At 41.3% G+C, this 14081-nt stretch overlaps 1 protein-coding gene across 4 annotated transcripts in view; it reads left to right on the top strand.

Annotated features, from left to right (window-relative positions):
* The first annotated feature begins 3116 nt into the window (after positions 1-3116).
* KIF21A (kinesin family member 21A) overlaps positions 3117-14081 on the top strand; it is an 86928-nt gene continuing 75963 nt past the window's right edge. The window contains exon 1 of one of the 4 annotated variants that reach the window (XM_054631723.2): positions 3117-3376. In XM_054631723.2, coding sequence (XP_054487698.2) covers positions 3333-3376 — 44 coding nt within the window. In that variant the 5' untranslated portion in view covers positions 3117-3332. The remainder of the gene's footprint in view (positions 3377-14081) is intronic. The other 3 variants (XM_054631721.2, XM_054631717.2, XM_054631719.2) reach the window with 3 other exon arrangements.

The following is a 14081-nucleotide window of genomic DNA, read 5'->3' as shown; positions in this document are numbered from 1 at the left end:
AGTGACCAGAGGTGGTTGGTACCTGTGGTGCTGTAGCCTTGAGGGGAGAGGACCTTTAGGAAAGCCTCATTCCTTAGCTGTGAGATTGGACAAATCTGTAAATGTTACCATCTAGCCTATACAGCTTTATATAAAGATAAACTAGACACTGGCAATTTAGCTACATACTCACACAATAAAAAAAAGGGAGATATTGTGCCCTTTATATTATTCAAGTTACTCCTTCAAGGAGATGAATAGGATGCTGGAGGGTGCGGGTTATTCACATTATAAGAAATGAAAAGCAGATTTGATTCAAGTTTCCTGGTGCAGCCAAGTTAACAGTATAGCACTCTGCTTGTTTACATTGAACAAGTTGGGAAAAAAAATCAAATAAAAGCTCATTTTGACAGAAGGGTTGTATGTTTTCTGGAAATGGGGAACACAGAGAAAAATCCTGCATAGAAACAGGACCTATGTCTTTTTCCTGCTTTATTACTGAATGGACACATACCAGGGAATTTGCATGAAACATGGTAAGAAGCTAAATGTCACTTGCTAGATCAGTTCCAGAACAGTCTGGAATTGGAGTGAAATATACAAGACAGTGAAATATACAAGACAGAAAATATGTGGGTAATACTGTAGGGCTGAAATAAACATAACGTAGAATAGAATAATTTTACTATAGCACCAATATTTTTTAATACCAATATGGATAAAAAACCTTTGTAATTAAGGTCTGAAATTTGTGCATACTAACCCATTTATATACATGACATTAAGCTCAAGGAGAACTTCTGCCAGACTTTGATCTGTTGACTTTTTTTTCAGTATGGAAGAGAGAGGGCTGGATGAAGTCAAGCTGAAGCAAATGTCTAATAGCCACACAACAGCCAATGGCCCTGGAAAGGTCTACAGTCCAATTTTGAGTCTGAGCATCCTGCAGCTGCTACTGCCTGCTCGGTTTTCAGCACAGCTCACATGGCACACCAGAGACACTGACTCAGCAGGATTTTACAGACATGGGCAATATGATGTGGATGAGCTCTGCTGGACAGCAAAAGATGCTATGTGAAATAAATGCTGTGCCCAGGTATACATTTGAGTATGCTTATTACATTAACCTTGTAATTGTACCAGCTGAAAAAAATGCATTGGATACTTCTGGATAAGATTTGGATTTGTAAATCTAGTGCACATAAATTGTGAGAACCTAATTAGGCGATAGGATTCCACTCACTGTGGGTGAGCTGCAGGTATTTTTAAAGAGCTCAGTAAAATACCCACAGATGCATGACACAGTCAGACTGTTCATTCCCCTCTAGATGGAAACACCCTGAACTATGAAACTGCTATCACTTTCATTTTGAGGCTGTTTGGTATGAATGCCAACACAATTCACCTGTAGGAGCTTTTTCTTTATCTGCTATCTTGCCCATCCCATAAAATATCATGGCAAAAGGAGAAACAAGGCATCTGACCTATGGCATCAAATACAGAATAATGAGCTGCGAAGCCCAGGGAAATCTAGTCTTTGTTCTGCCTATACCAGACTCCTCAATGATTTCATACTGAACCATCTGCCTTTTGGATTTTTCTGCCTTTTGGATAAATATTATCTCAGTTTACCTCAGCAATATGGTATGTAGCTTAAGTTCCCCCTATTTTCAAATGCTGTCAGGGATTTGAATGCTGGTGCTGTGCAATTCAAAAGAAAGGAGAGCATCATTTTGTATAGCAACTTCCAGGCGGGCCATTTTCTAGAAACAATCTGATTTCTACATAAGTAAAGAAAAATAGAAAAGTTAGAGAAAATAACTATGAGAAACATGCAGAGCAACAATAACACAGTGGATTCCTGCTGAGAACGAGAGACTTTTGAAAGATTCAGGGCTATGGCTAGAGGCCCCATCCAGATGGGAGACCTCACCTGCACATCTTTGACAGAGGCTGGGGCCTGGGCGTGACCAACCTTCACTATCAGAAGCAAAACAACTAGAACTGCAAGGTTTTTAGCATATCATTACGAATTCAAACCCGGGCCTATTCTGATGGAAAATCTTCCTTAGGAATGTGAATTGTTTTGGGCAAAATAATCAGCCTTCTTTCCTGGCAGGGATACGATTTGCATCAAAAATTAGTGTCATCCGCCCACTCAGTTTCCAGCTCAAAGCCAGGCATTTCATTAGCGAAGTGAGAACAGAGATGCGTGGCTGGAGCAGCTTCGGCAAACAAACCTGCAAGTACCCCAGGAAGGTGGGACAACTGTGTGCTCCCGCCGGCACGAGGGTCGCGAGCACCACACAGGGCCAGAAGAGGAATGAGGACATCTCATTCCCGCCTGGGAAAAGGAAAAACGTGCAAGGGCAAACGACCCAGCCCAGACAGCGGGATGGGCCCCTCTTTCCCGGGATGGAGGCCTCGGAAGCTGCGCGCAGAGCCCGCGTGCGTTGTGTGTGCAAGAGCCGAGGGTGTTGTTGGCCTGAATGCAGAGGTGTGTGGGGAGGAGCTGTGCGTGTGCAGCGCTGCAGCAGGCGGGCAGCGCCACGCGTGTGCCCCTGCGAGCCCGGGGAACAGGCACGAGTGGCCGGGCCCCTCCAGGGCGCCCTGAGCGCCCACAGCTGCCAGCGCACAGGGCATGGGCAGGGCGAGTGTGCCGAGCCTTCATGGGCGAGCAGGCGTGAGGGGAGCTGTGCGAGCACCGGGAGTGTGCTGTGGAAAGGCAAACGCGAGGAGTGTGTGCCCACATAAGGAACAGGTGTGCGTGGAGACACGGCGCCTCAGGAGGGGTGTGTGTATGAAGGGGGCACGCGGAGAAGGCGTTCGTGTCGAGGAGGCGGTGTCTGTGTCGCTGGGTGTCTGTGTCGCTGGGTGTCTGTGTCGCTGGGTGTCTGTGTCGCTGGGTGTCTGTGTCGCTGGGTGTCTGTGTCGCTGGGTGTCTGTGTCGGGAGCTCCGTGCCCTCACGCCCGCCGTCTCCCCGCGCTGGCGGCGGCCCGGGGCGGGGCCGCTGACGCACTGCGGCTGCAGCGGGCGGGCCCGGCGGGGCGGGCGGCCGGTGACCGGGGCCGTGGCTCGGCCCGCCGGTGGCTGACTGACAGCGATCCCTGCCCAGGCTCTGGAGGGGCCGGGCCAGAGCGGGGCGGGGGGGAGGAGGAGGAGGAGGAGCGGTGCTGAACCACCCTGCACTGCCGCGGCTCCTACCTATTCATTCAGTCACCTAAAATGGCTGGAGTGAGGAGGTGGCGGAGCAGGAGGAGGAGGTGAGGGGGAGCCGAAGCAGTGCCCCCACCTCCTCCGCGGCCCGGCGGAGCTCCCGGCGCGGCTGCGGCCGCCCCTCGCCCTTGGCACCATGTCGGGCGGCCCGGACGAGAGCTCGGTGCGGGTGGCGGTCAGGTAAGCGGCGCTGCTGCGGGCCGGGGGCGGGCGGCGGGGCCGTTCCCAGCGCCCACCCGGCCGGGGACGGCAGCCCGGCACATCTTCCCTGCGGAGAGGGGGTCGCCTCCCCTCGGCCCCTGCGGAGCCGCTTTTTCCGCACAGCAGTAGGAGATAGCCAAAGGAGAGGGGAACCCCCCCACCATTCTGAGGTCTTTCTCAGTCATTTCTCTCTAATTTTGAGCAGTGACCCTAAAAATACTCCCAACTAATTATAGCCCGGTGCTGGTAGTGCTTACTCATGGAAGCAGAGCAGCCCCTGGACTGTGGCGATGCTGTTTGCATCACGGAGCTTTAGGAGACACGCTGGTATTTTTAGAAGGATAAAGGCTTTTATCCCGCGGAGGCTGTGTCTAACCTCACATACCAAAGGGATGGACTCCCATAGGGCTGCTCGCACTACATAGGAATTAAGTGTATGTAGAAGTCGTGATGGGAGGGGAGCTTAAATAATTTTATAACATCAGTTAATTCAAATTGCTCTTTAGTCAGAGATAAAAATCTGCTATTCATCAGTGAGCTCTTGGCTCTTCTCGGTTTTCTACGTGAAAATACTATTTTATTGTTTGAAGAGCTTCCAATTTAGCCCGTGGATGCTTCACTTTTCAAGATGTCTTTACATGATTGAGGCATGAGGAGAAATAGATGTATATGTGCATATATCTATGTCTGTTTATGTATAGGTACGTCAATATTTGGGGTTTAATTGTGATACTGTCTGTTGATTTATTTCTTTGATTTTAAGAAGTTTCTTTATGCTGGCACAGTTGGAGTATTACAACACAAGAAATCAGACCTTAGGGGAAGGTCTGTTTGACTCAGTGGGTCCTTGGGCAGTCTTGCATTAGAGAATTCAAGAGTTGTTCAGGAAGATGAAGAAGGTGATTGATTAGCTTTGTTTTGTTTTCTCTGAAGGATGCAGAAATAAGCGATGTTACTGCGTGCTATTGTTGATACATGGAGTTGGGGGAGCGGTGCAATAACATTTTCAGTAAACAGAGAAGCACCACCCCTGCCTGGTAACGTGGTGTGTATGCTGCAGTTGTTCATTAAAGTCTGATTGCAGCAGCATTTTCTGTTGGGAGAGATGCTTTTGTGAGTGCTATCTGTTGAAGCATTTTTCACATAATGTTCAGGGAGATACTAGTCTAAAGCATAATTAGGCTGTATTTTTAAAAAGGAAAATATGAGATAGGTGTGATCCTAAAAACAGGGTGTGTTACAGGTTTACAGACTGCTCTCTCATTTGAAGAAAGTATTAAATATGTTCTGAGCCAAAAGAAATAGTGATGTAGAAGTTCATTTACAAATGCAGAGGTTTGTTGCAGCTTGGAATTAAATAAAAAACCTACTGGTGGAGATACATTTGTAATTGGGGGTGTGTTGAAAATAGATTAGGAATAATATATGGTAAAGAATTTGTAGAAGTAAATTAAAGTCACCCAGCTGTAGTTTTTGACAACAAATCCCTAATGTTATAAGGTATATTTCTGCAGTATAATTGTCTAACTAAAATTTTGTGCCTGAGTGCAGTTCACTAATAATGAAGGATTGCATTTTTCGTCCTGTCTGCTTTCTTCCTTTTGGCAAATTAACTATTCATGTACAAGATTTTCCCCTCTCTGTTTAGCATTTACGAACAAAAGCATGCACAATAATTGTTTTTGCACCAGTAGCTCTTTGTAGGTGGTTTTCTTTTATTTCTGATTGTGTATTTTGTGCAGTCCTATAATTCAGCTGATTTTGCATCTCTGTGTGTATTGGTGCCATGCTGTACCATGCATTATAAGCATTATATTCTGTTTCCTTGTTGGTTTTGCTCTTCAGCTCTTTTTGGCAACTTGAGCTCAGTTCAGTAATGCTCTCCACAGTTGTGATGAATTAGTTGTTGTGTTTTGTATGTATGCTTCTGAGCAAGGCTCTCTCTACAGCTGGACCAGCTTTTAGTTTGCAACCCCCATGGTTGCAAGATATACTGCAAAGGCATGAATTTGCTTAGACTTTAAACATAGGTTACAGAGTAGACATCACTGAAATTGTTTAGCAAATTGTTTTTCCAGAACCTGGTTGTCTCACCTAATTGTATCCAACAGGAATGAAAAATACTTTATTCTTTCCAATTAGCACCAGCTTTAAGCTATCATCTTGTATGCTAATTGCTCTCCATTTTCTTCAGTGTAATCATGGGTTTGTGACTGATGAGCTCCGGTTTAGTGAAGCATGAAAGCTGGAAATAGTTTGGCAGATAATCCAGTAACTAATGTTAAATTCCCCAATTAAGAAAATATTTTTCTCTAGTCACTCACCACTGAAAGACTTGTGGACTTTGTGGATGATGGTGTGCAACTTTGGCAAAGAGCTTTGCTCTCTGTGTGACTGTGTGTAGTGTCTGTTTTCACATAAAGTCAGAGAGCCCCCATGATAGAAGGCAGTCATCTGATTAGAGAACTTTCTTTTAAATGTGAAAAATGATCATTTCTGTAAGTCTAAAATTTGTCTTCCTTTTTAAGTGTCTTTTCAGCATATGAAGACTAACTTTTGACAAGAAGGCTATGAAATGTTATCAACATCATAAGCAACTGTTTCAAGTTCACAACAGGATGTAGATTATAGTTTCTAACTCTTGTCTTTTGCAACTTCAGTTGTGTCCACCAGCAAAATACAGTGTGTAGGCTTGTGGTGTGTTGGGTAGATGAAGTTCTCACCTAAGATTCAGATCCTCAACAGCCAGTGGTCTAGCTCTGTTACTCCACTTCAGAGCTGTTGTATGACCCATGGAAGGGGCTGGATGGGGTCACCCAAGAAGTGTGCAGTCACTTTTACCCTTTTACCAACCAGACCTGAGCTGGGTTGCAGGAATTGAAATGGCTCCAACAGTTAGTGCCTGTCCTTGCTCCATGTGCCTTGGGGCCATTTTAGGATGTTCTAGCAGTGGTGATCTAAGAAATCAAAGTTGCATTTCAGTCCTTTGCATTTTTGAATACACATTAAACAAAAGAACTTCTGGAGAACAATAATGTTTGGATAGGTCTGAGAAGAAGTCTTGTATGGAGGACTGTACCTGATAAAGCATGGAAGGGTGTCTGTTGTGTTTTCTCCATAATAGGATCCAAATAACAGTGCAGATCATTGAAGGAAATATCTGTCTTCTAGCCCTTCAAAGGTGAAAGATGGCCTTGATCCACTGGGAGTCGGTGGAGGCCCTGGATGTACAGATAATAAGCTTCAGTGTTGATTTGTTAGGGATGCTATATTAAAACAGAAGAAGAAAATAAGTCCAGTGTGAAAAGATGAATTGCTGAACAAGCTGACCACTAGTTAAGAGAAGATGGTCACTCTGACATGCTTGGGTGACACCTCAGGGGGAGTGGCAATAAAAGAGCTTCCATTACCAGTTGGTGAAGCTGCAGAGCTTTGGCATTGGGCATGTTCTCGTGAAAGATGGAGCCCAGTTGAAACTGTGTTAATGGGCAGAACACAGAGAAGCTTCAGAGGATGGTGTTTTATGATCAGGCATGTTTAATATTTGTAAAGAACAGAGTAGTTAAAGTTTCCACGTCTCATCATCCTGGGTACACTGTGTGTATCTCCCCTCTTCCTTGCTTTGGTAGGAGTGCCTGACTGGCGCTGCTTCATCTGCTGCGATTGACATCTGCTTTGTTTCATCCCTCAAATGAAGAGCAGGAGTCTTGATGCATTCCTCCTCATGTGTGTAGAGAGGCTCTGGGATCTGGGCACCCAGTTCTGTCTTGAGATGTCTAAAAAATTTATTTTTCCTACCCACCTTGGGTGTCTGCAATATGTTCTGACACTGCTTCACAAAAGTGAAATGTTGATTTGTTTGCCAAGTATGGAAACTGTGTGCAAAATGTAATGGGTCTACAGGTAAATGTTTTTAGTAACAGTAGAAGTAATAAATGCAGCTGATGAATTAAAATCACACAGCTTCTGTTTCTGCTTTTCCAAAAGGGAGATGAAGTAAGCTGGAAAAACACATTGGTTACTAATTCAGTTTAGTGGAGAGTAGAGCTTTTTACAACTAAAGCTTACTGTGGCATTAGGATACAGTGTTGACTTTTGATTACACAAGTAGAATATGTTCATCCATTGCAAATTTAGCTTCCCATTGCAAAGCTTTGGTATGAAATTCTTTTCATACCCCCAGTTGTTGAACTGTGTGATCAGTTGGTTGTCCTGTGTAGGGTTTTTTCCTACTTCACTAGTTTCTGTGTGTTTTTTTCCTCCCCATATGGAATCATATGGGGTTTTTTATTCCTCCCCATATGGAATCTGCTCTTCGTTGTCATGCCTCCTTTTCACATTTTTGCATCATTCTTCTTTTAAAGCACTTTCTTTTTAAGCTTTTATAGTGAGGCTGTTTTCCTCTGTGCTAGATCCAACTATTGTTAGATACACTAGGAAAGAAGGAACAGAGTGAAAGGAACCTGTCCTTTTTAGACAAGTGTGTTTTGAAGCACTTTAATGGCAGCTGAGATTGATTTTCTTTCTTGGACTGTTGTTGTGCAAGCAGTTACAGATGTGTTTAAGCTTCCCACCATGAACAGAACCTCAGATGCTAGATGAATGGATATGCATGCTGTGGTATATATTTTAAGCTCTGGAGATACTAATTTCATGCTTCCCATACAGTGCTAAGCATTCTCATAAATCATTCTGTAACTAGATAAGCAACAGCAATAGACTACAGTACTATCCCTTGGTTCCTTAGAATGGACCAAGCTTTTTATCTTAATAGACAGTAATTATTTCCCATCTGTAATCAGCTGTTAAAGTTTTTTTGGGGAAAATATGTAACTGTGTTAATGAAGTTCAGCAGTCTGTGAGTACACAAGAATGCCCCACATAATAAAAGAGAAATTGTCAGCAGCGTTAAATAGCAAGCTGTTGGGAAATAACTCTTCTGCATGGAATCTGTTAATGGAAAGTTCCTGTTTCATATCTTTTTGTTAGTTTTGATGTTTTTCTTTGCTCTCTGACTTACACAAACATCCCCTTGTCCTTCTCTGAAACTTTACCCCGTTGGTATGTTTTGCATTTTAGCTGAAGAAAAGCCATGGCACCATCTGCTGCTGAATTAATTCTGGTTTCATAATATCTGACTTGATCATCCGTTACTGATATTGCTTGGGGCAGGCTGAAATCTGTGATCTTGCTTTCTAGGAAATAAACTTCCCTTTTCACCACTCGTGTTGTAAACACAAACTCATTCTTGGATGGAGGGGAAAGAAATCCTACTTGGACCTTTCCCTTAGTGCCATGTATTCCTTGCCAAAAGATGGGTATCTTGAATTTAGGAAGAAGAAATAGCAGTGGTTGGTGTACCTCAGCAGTCTGCTCATGCTTTTGGATGGATTATATTTTTAACTTGTCACTTCACAAAGTTTGTAGAAGACTTGGGAGTTTACTTTGGTTTGAAAAACCATCAAGTTAGTCACTAATTTCCATTTCATGGTGTTTTCTTTACTACTTATGATCTGTTGGCCTAGACATTCCTTTATTGCTGAACTCCAGGCTTCACATTTTCAGGTTTACTGTGTGACATCTGTAAATTCTTCAGTAGTAGCTGAATGACCCTTGTGCATGGGATCAAGAGAGTCCTGCTCCCTCCCTCTGCTTTTTCTGCTCTCCCTTGATTTACTTTAAGCCTTTTATAGGTTGCCCTTGCTGCCCACTCAGAGATGGCTGTTGGAATTCCTCCTTTCATGTTAGGTTGCCTGACTACTGCTGCCAAAATCAAGCAACTTTCGGTGCTTTTTTTATTTTAAAGAAAATACAGCAGAATACTAAATATCCGTGCTGGCTAGAGAATTTTTTGTTGTGCTAATATTATTTCCATGTAAAACACTTTTGAGAAGTGTTGAACTGTGAACAAGAAAGTTTAATTAGAAATCAAACCAAATCTGAACAAGTCTAGCAAGAGTAACTACATGAGCTGTGCCTTTTTATTATGCTCTCTTTCTCTTCTCTTGAATAGTTTTAAATTTTTTTCATTTTCTTCCTATTCTTCCTTGTTTTGTGTGTGTCTGTGGTTTGTTTTTTTTTTTTTTTTTTTTTTTTTTTTTTTTTTTTTTTAGTTCTGTGTTAATTTCCACTTTTCCCTTGTGAAATATATCTGATCCAGTGTAAGGGGAGAAATGCTGCTTTATTTTTCAAAAAGGGTCTTGTTTGATGTGTTTATTACAGCAACAAGATACACATGGAGAACATTGAAAAAATAAGGTTAGTGTCACAGTGAGTTTGATGCACAGAGAAACAAAACATTCAAAATGTATTCTAAAATGTGAAAACCTACTGATTCAGATCTCATGATTGATTAGCATAAAATATTTCCTGAATACAATCTGAATGGAAATAAAGAGTGAGGGGCGAGTGCCATCTGTTCCTTTATTCTAGTAGTAGCCTCAGCAGATTTGGTAGAGTTGGCCACTGCTGGATTAGTTATTTTTCTGTGTAAAGAAATTTTTTTTCTTTAAATCAGCTGTCAAATGGAGGTTGGGACATTGCACCCTTTAAGCATCTTTACAACTTTAGGTCTACCTAACAAAAATGCATGACTTATCCTTTGAGCCTGTTTGCTCTGGAGCTTCAACACAGAAAGCTGAGGGCAACAAGACCTTAGTAAAAGGTTATAATTGTTTGACTGTACACAGCAATTTATAGGCATTCAAATTGAACAGTGCACTTCCATTGTTGAATTTAAAAATGGACTAAAGGATTTGTTGTCTAGGTAATTTAGTGTCTCAGTGTTGGCTCTTGCATTTATGCTGCTGTAGGAACTCTGCATGGTTCAGTTGGTTAGCAAATAACTGTCTCTTGGCAGGACATTTTAGATTTAATGCAATCTTTCCATAGTAGCTCTCAAATACTCCAGGTTTCCTGAAATGCTTCCTCTTGGATATTGTAGCTTTGAAGGATACTTATTTTCCTTTCCCTTTATGTTCAGCATAACTGATCCTGTAAAAGCATGAGTATTTCCAATGTGAGTGAGAGTTACAGGACTGCAGCATGCTGTAGCATTACCAGTTCAACTACCAGAGCTGGACACATGGAATGTTATTGATAATAGGACTAGACAAAAAATGTTTCCCTTTTGTGAGACATCTCAAAGTCTGACACTTTATGTTTTCTGCCATGTTCTCTTTTGATAATGGAAGAGTGTGATCAAACAAGTTTCTCTGTTTACTGGGTATAATCACATCTGGGGCCTTGAAAAAAGGTATTCCACATCTTGAGTCAATTCTCCAACCTCTTGGTTATTGTCTTTAAGTGGTGTATTTTTTCAATGAGCTGTTTTTTCCTTCCATTTATGATTATGTTAGTTATCCTTTGTCTAATACTGCTAAAACAAATTTAAGGTGATATATTAAGCTGGGAAGCTGCTTAGCTGTGAAGTACTAATGTCAGTCAAGAAACTATATTAAATACGGGATTTGTTAGCAATGTTGTTTAAGAAGTTATGCAAATCATCGATAATAGGCTCAAGGTACAAAAGAAGAGTTTATCCTCTAGAAATACATTGCAAATGATGAAATGCAGTCTTGTATAATTTTAGGGTCACTAGCAGGTTTGCTAGGAAATTTCTCATGCATAGTAAAACATCTAATATTGCATAAAATGTAGAAAGTGGCGTATCTGGGTTCCTTTAAGTATGTGGTACCATGTTGTCTGTGAGACTTCTTGGAATAAAGTGATAGAAAGGTAGACTTAAGATGTGTGTGTATATATTTTATTCAAAATACTTACCTAATTAACTTTGTTTTTCAAAGTCAGTAATCCTTAGCATTCATTTTGTTGGACATTTTTTCCTTAAGCGTGGGACTAATTGGGAGATGAGTCCAGAGACCTTTTGTGTCATTCTGAGTAGCTCATTATCCCAAGGTCCTAGAGTTGCTAATCACTCTCTGTGGTATTGATTTACCAACTGCAGCAGTGCCTCTGTCTTATTTTGTGCTTGATTCTGTCGTAGGACACCCATCCCTGTGTACCCATCTCCACCTGTATGAGGATACAAGAAGGGTATGAGTGCAGATAGTAGGATTTGTCTTTTTTTCTTAATGTTCTTTTCCTGCTTTTCCTTCCCCATGCTCCCCTGGCACTTTGCTTATTGTCATCTTAGAATTATGTCATAAGATCCTCAGGCCAAAGACGTAGCTTCAAAGTAAACATGATATAAATAATACATGATGTAATATCATGAGAAAACCAACTCTGCTAAAACACCTGAGTTAGTCATTACCTTCTATGAAAAGTCTTACTGTTAAAAATTCTATATACGGCTTTGTTTCTCCCTCTCCTCTTCACTCATTTCTGTGAAGAGTAAAAAAAATTATGTCTGTACCAGACACTTTGATCTGGAGGAAGTAGCTGACTACTTTCTTTTTTTTTTACCTACTAAGCAAACAATATATTGCTTTAGTTGTCACTCTGCATAAGTTGCCCAGGTAAGGTTTATTTCATTCCCTAGTCCCAAATGCATTCTTTTTGAAGTCTAATCTTTAAGTACATGTGAAATAATAATTTTTAAACTCTCTCTCTGTAATGTAAAACCTTTGAATTTTTCATTAAAATTATTATCCATACATATTACTTTGTAGACTATAGATGTTGATACCATCTATATATCTGTATTTATTTTTTTAGTTTAAAAATATCATGCATGTGAATTACTGGTATATTTGGGAAAGGCTGATGTCTTTAGGAGCAAGCTATTTGAAATGCATTAAAGACCAGAAAAATATTTTTATGTCAGGCTAAGGATGGCTAAGTGCATATTTTCTAGAGGTGATTGAAACGAGAAGGATTCTACTTGTAAGTGTTTGAAGAGGCTGCAGATCAGAGGGAAGGCCACCTGTTCAATCTATATCACTTAGAGTGCAGCTTATGCTTCTGTCTAATCTGATCAGTCAGCCCATCACTCAGGAACAATAAAATTGCCATTCTGATCTTTACAAGCAGAACTCTGAGTTCAGCAAAAGTGGATTGGTGTTCAGTAAGCTCTAAAAATGAGATGAGAGATAGGGCTGAATTGGTATTTGCAAGCAAACTACTTGACAGTTAAACCTTAGTATAATTAATGTTCTTTTTTGTACTCCTAAAAGGGTTTTGTTTGAGTTGGGGCTGAATTGAATTTGCTCTTGGGGGGTGTGTCTGTGGGGTTCTTTAATATTTGTTTGTTTGATTCATTGTTTCAGTTTTTTGTTTTATGGATGTCTTTTTTTGTTTGCCCTCTTTCTTTGTCTTCCTCCCACAGTCTTCAAAGTGATCTACATTGGCCGGTCAGCCCACTGTCTTGGCTCTGCATTTTAAAATGTTGCTGTAGATCTATTTCATTGTTGTTGTTTGCAAAGCTTGTAGGAACAGATGGACTTTTCATTGTTCTCTAAATGTCAACAAGTGTAGCCCTGGTAGGCCCTGAAGAGGAATCATAGGCTTGTCAAGGTTGGAAGGGACCTCCAAGAAACATTGCACAGCTGAGATTTTCAAATGCTGAGATTTTCAAATGCTGAGATTTTCAAATGCTGAGATTTTCAAATGCTGAGATTTTCAAATTTTCAAATTAGCTTTGTTGTGTGCTTGCAGCCCCCAGAACAGGGCTGGTCCCTGCCAGCTGGCCCCTGCTCCTGTTGATTTCCAGCTCTCAGGATGAGTGTAGAAATGCCTCCTTGGGAAGAGGGAACTTGCCTAGAATGTTGTTGACCTACATCTTGGAAGATACTTGATTAAAAACAAAGGGCTGATGCACTCTCTGCTGCTGCTGTAGGCAAATGTTTGAAGAATACACACATTATTCATGAGTGTGGAACAGCAGGGGTGTAGTGTAGCAAAAGAAGAAACTCAGTGTATGTAGAACCTGGAGTCTTTACAAAGGAGCAAAGAAATAATTTTTTGTTCAGTGCTGCTGATGTCTAGTGGTAGGTTCTGGGTCCTGCTGCTCACAAAAAATGCGGACTGACTAAGAGGAATTGAAAAGAGGCAGGAAAGGGCTCTTTGTCTAGAAAACATGTCTGGTTCCATGTGAGATATGAGGAGTGAAGATTTGTAAGAGTTGCATCCTAAAATACCAAGAGTCAAGTATGAAGTGGAAAGGAATAAAATGTTCTTTATGCTCAAGGTGAAGTTGATAAAACATATTAGATTTAAATTTCAGTAAGAAAAGTAAAAGAGAGGAGAAAATATTTATCCATTGTAAGGATGGATATTGTGGAATGAACAGGGAGGGAAATAAACCTGTGCCTTGTCTATGGAGATGTGAAATTGTCCCTACAGGAAACTCTTCAAAACAATTCAGACTGGTTACTGCCAGGAAGAATTTTGGATTAATTGGTTAATATTTAAATTAAATACTTAATTAAATGTTGAATTAATTAATTGGTTAATTAATTAATACTTTAGCCCAGAAAGGTAGAGTGGGTGAATAAACTGACATTCCCAGGTTTTTTTCCACCCCAGTTGTCTGTAGTTCTGTGAAGCTGCATGTGGGGTGCCAGGACCTGAATTCAGTACAATTGAATGATCCCATTCAAATGTCAGAATGTGTTCACAGAGGTGTGACAATGTCCACATGAACAGTAAAGCCTTACTGATTTGGAAGGGTAAGCCTAGATTAATCCAAGTTTGAAGGGACCTCAGGAGGTCATCTGATCCA

This window comes from Agelaius phoeniceus, chromosome 5, assembly GCF_051311805.1.
Source record: "Agelaius phoeniceus isolate bAgePho1 chromosome 5, bAgePho1.hap1, whole genome shotgun sequence".
NCBI classification, from domain to species: Eukaryota; Metazoa; Chordata; class Aves; order Passeriformes; family Icteridae; genus Agelaius; species Agelaius phoeniceus.
This window is presented reverse-complemented; position numbering and strand designations above follow the sequence as displayed.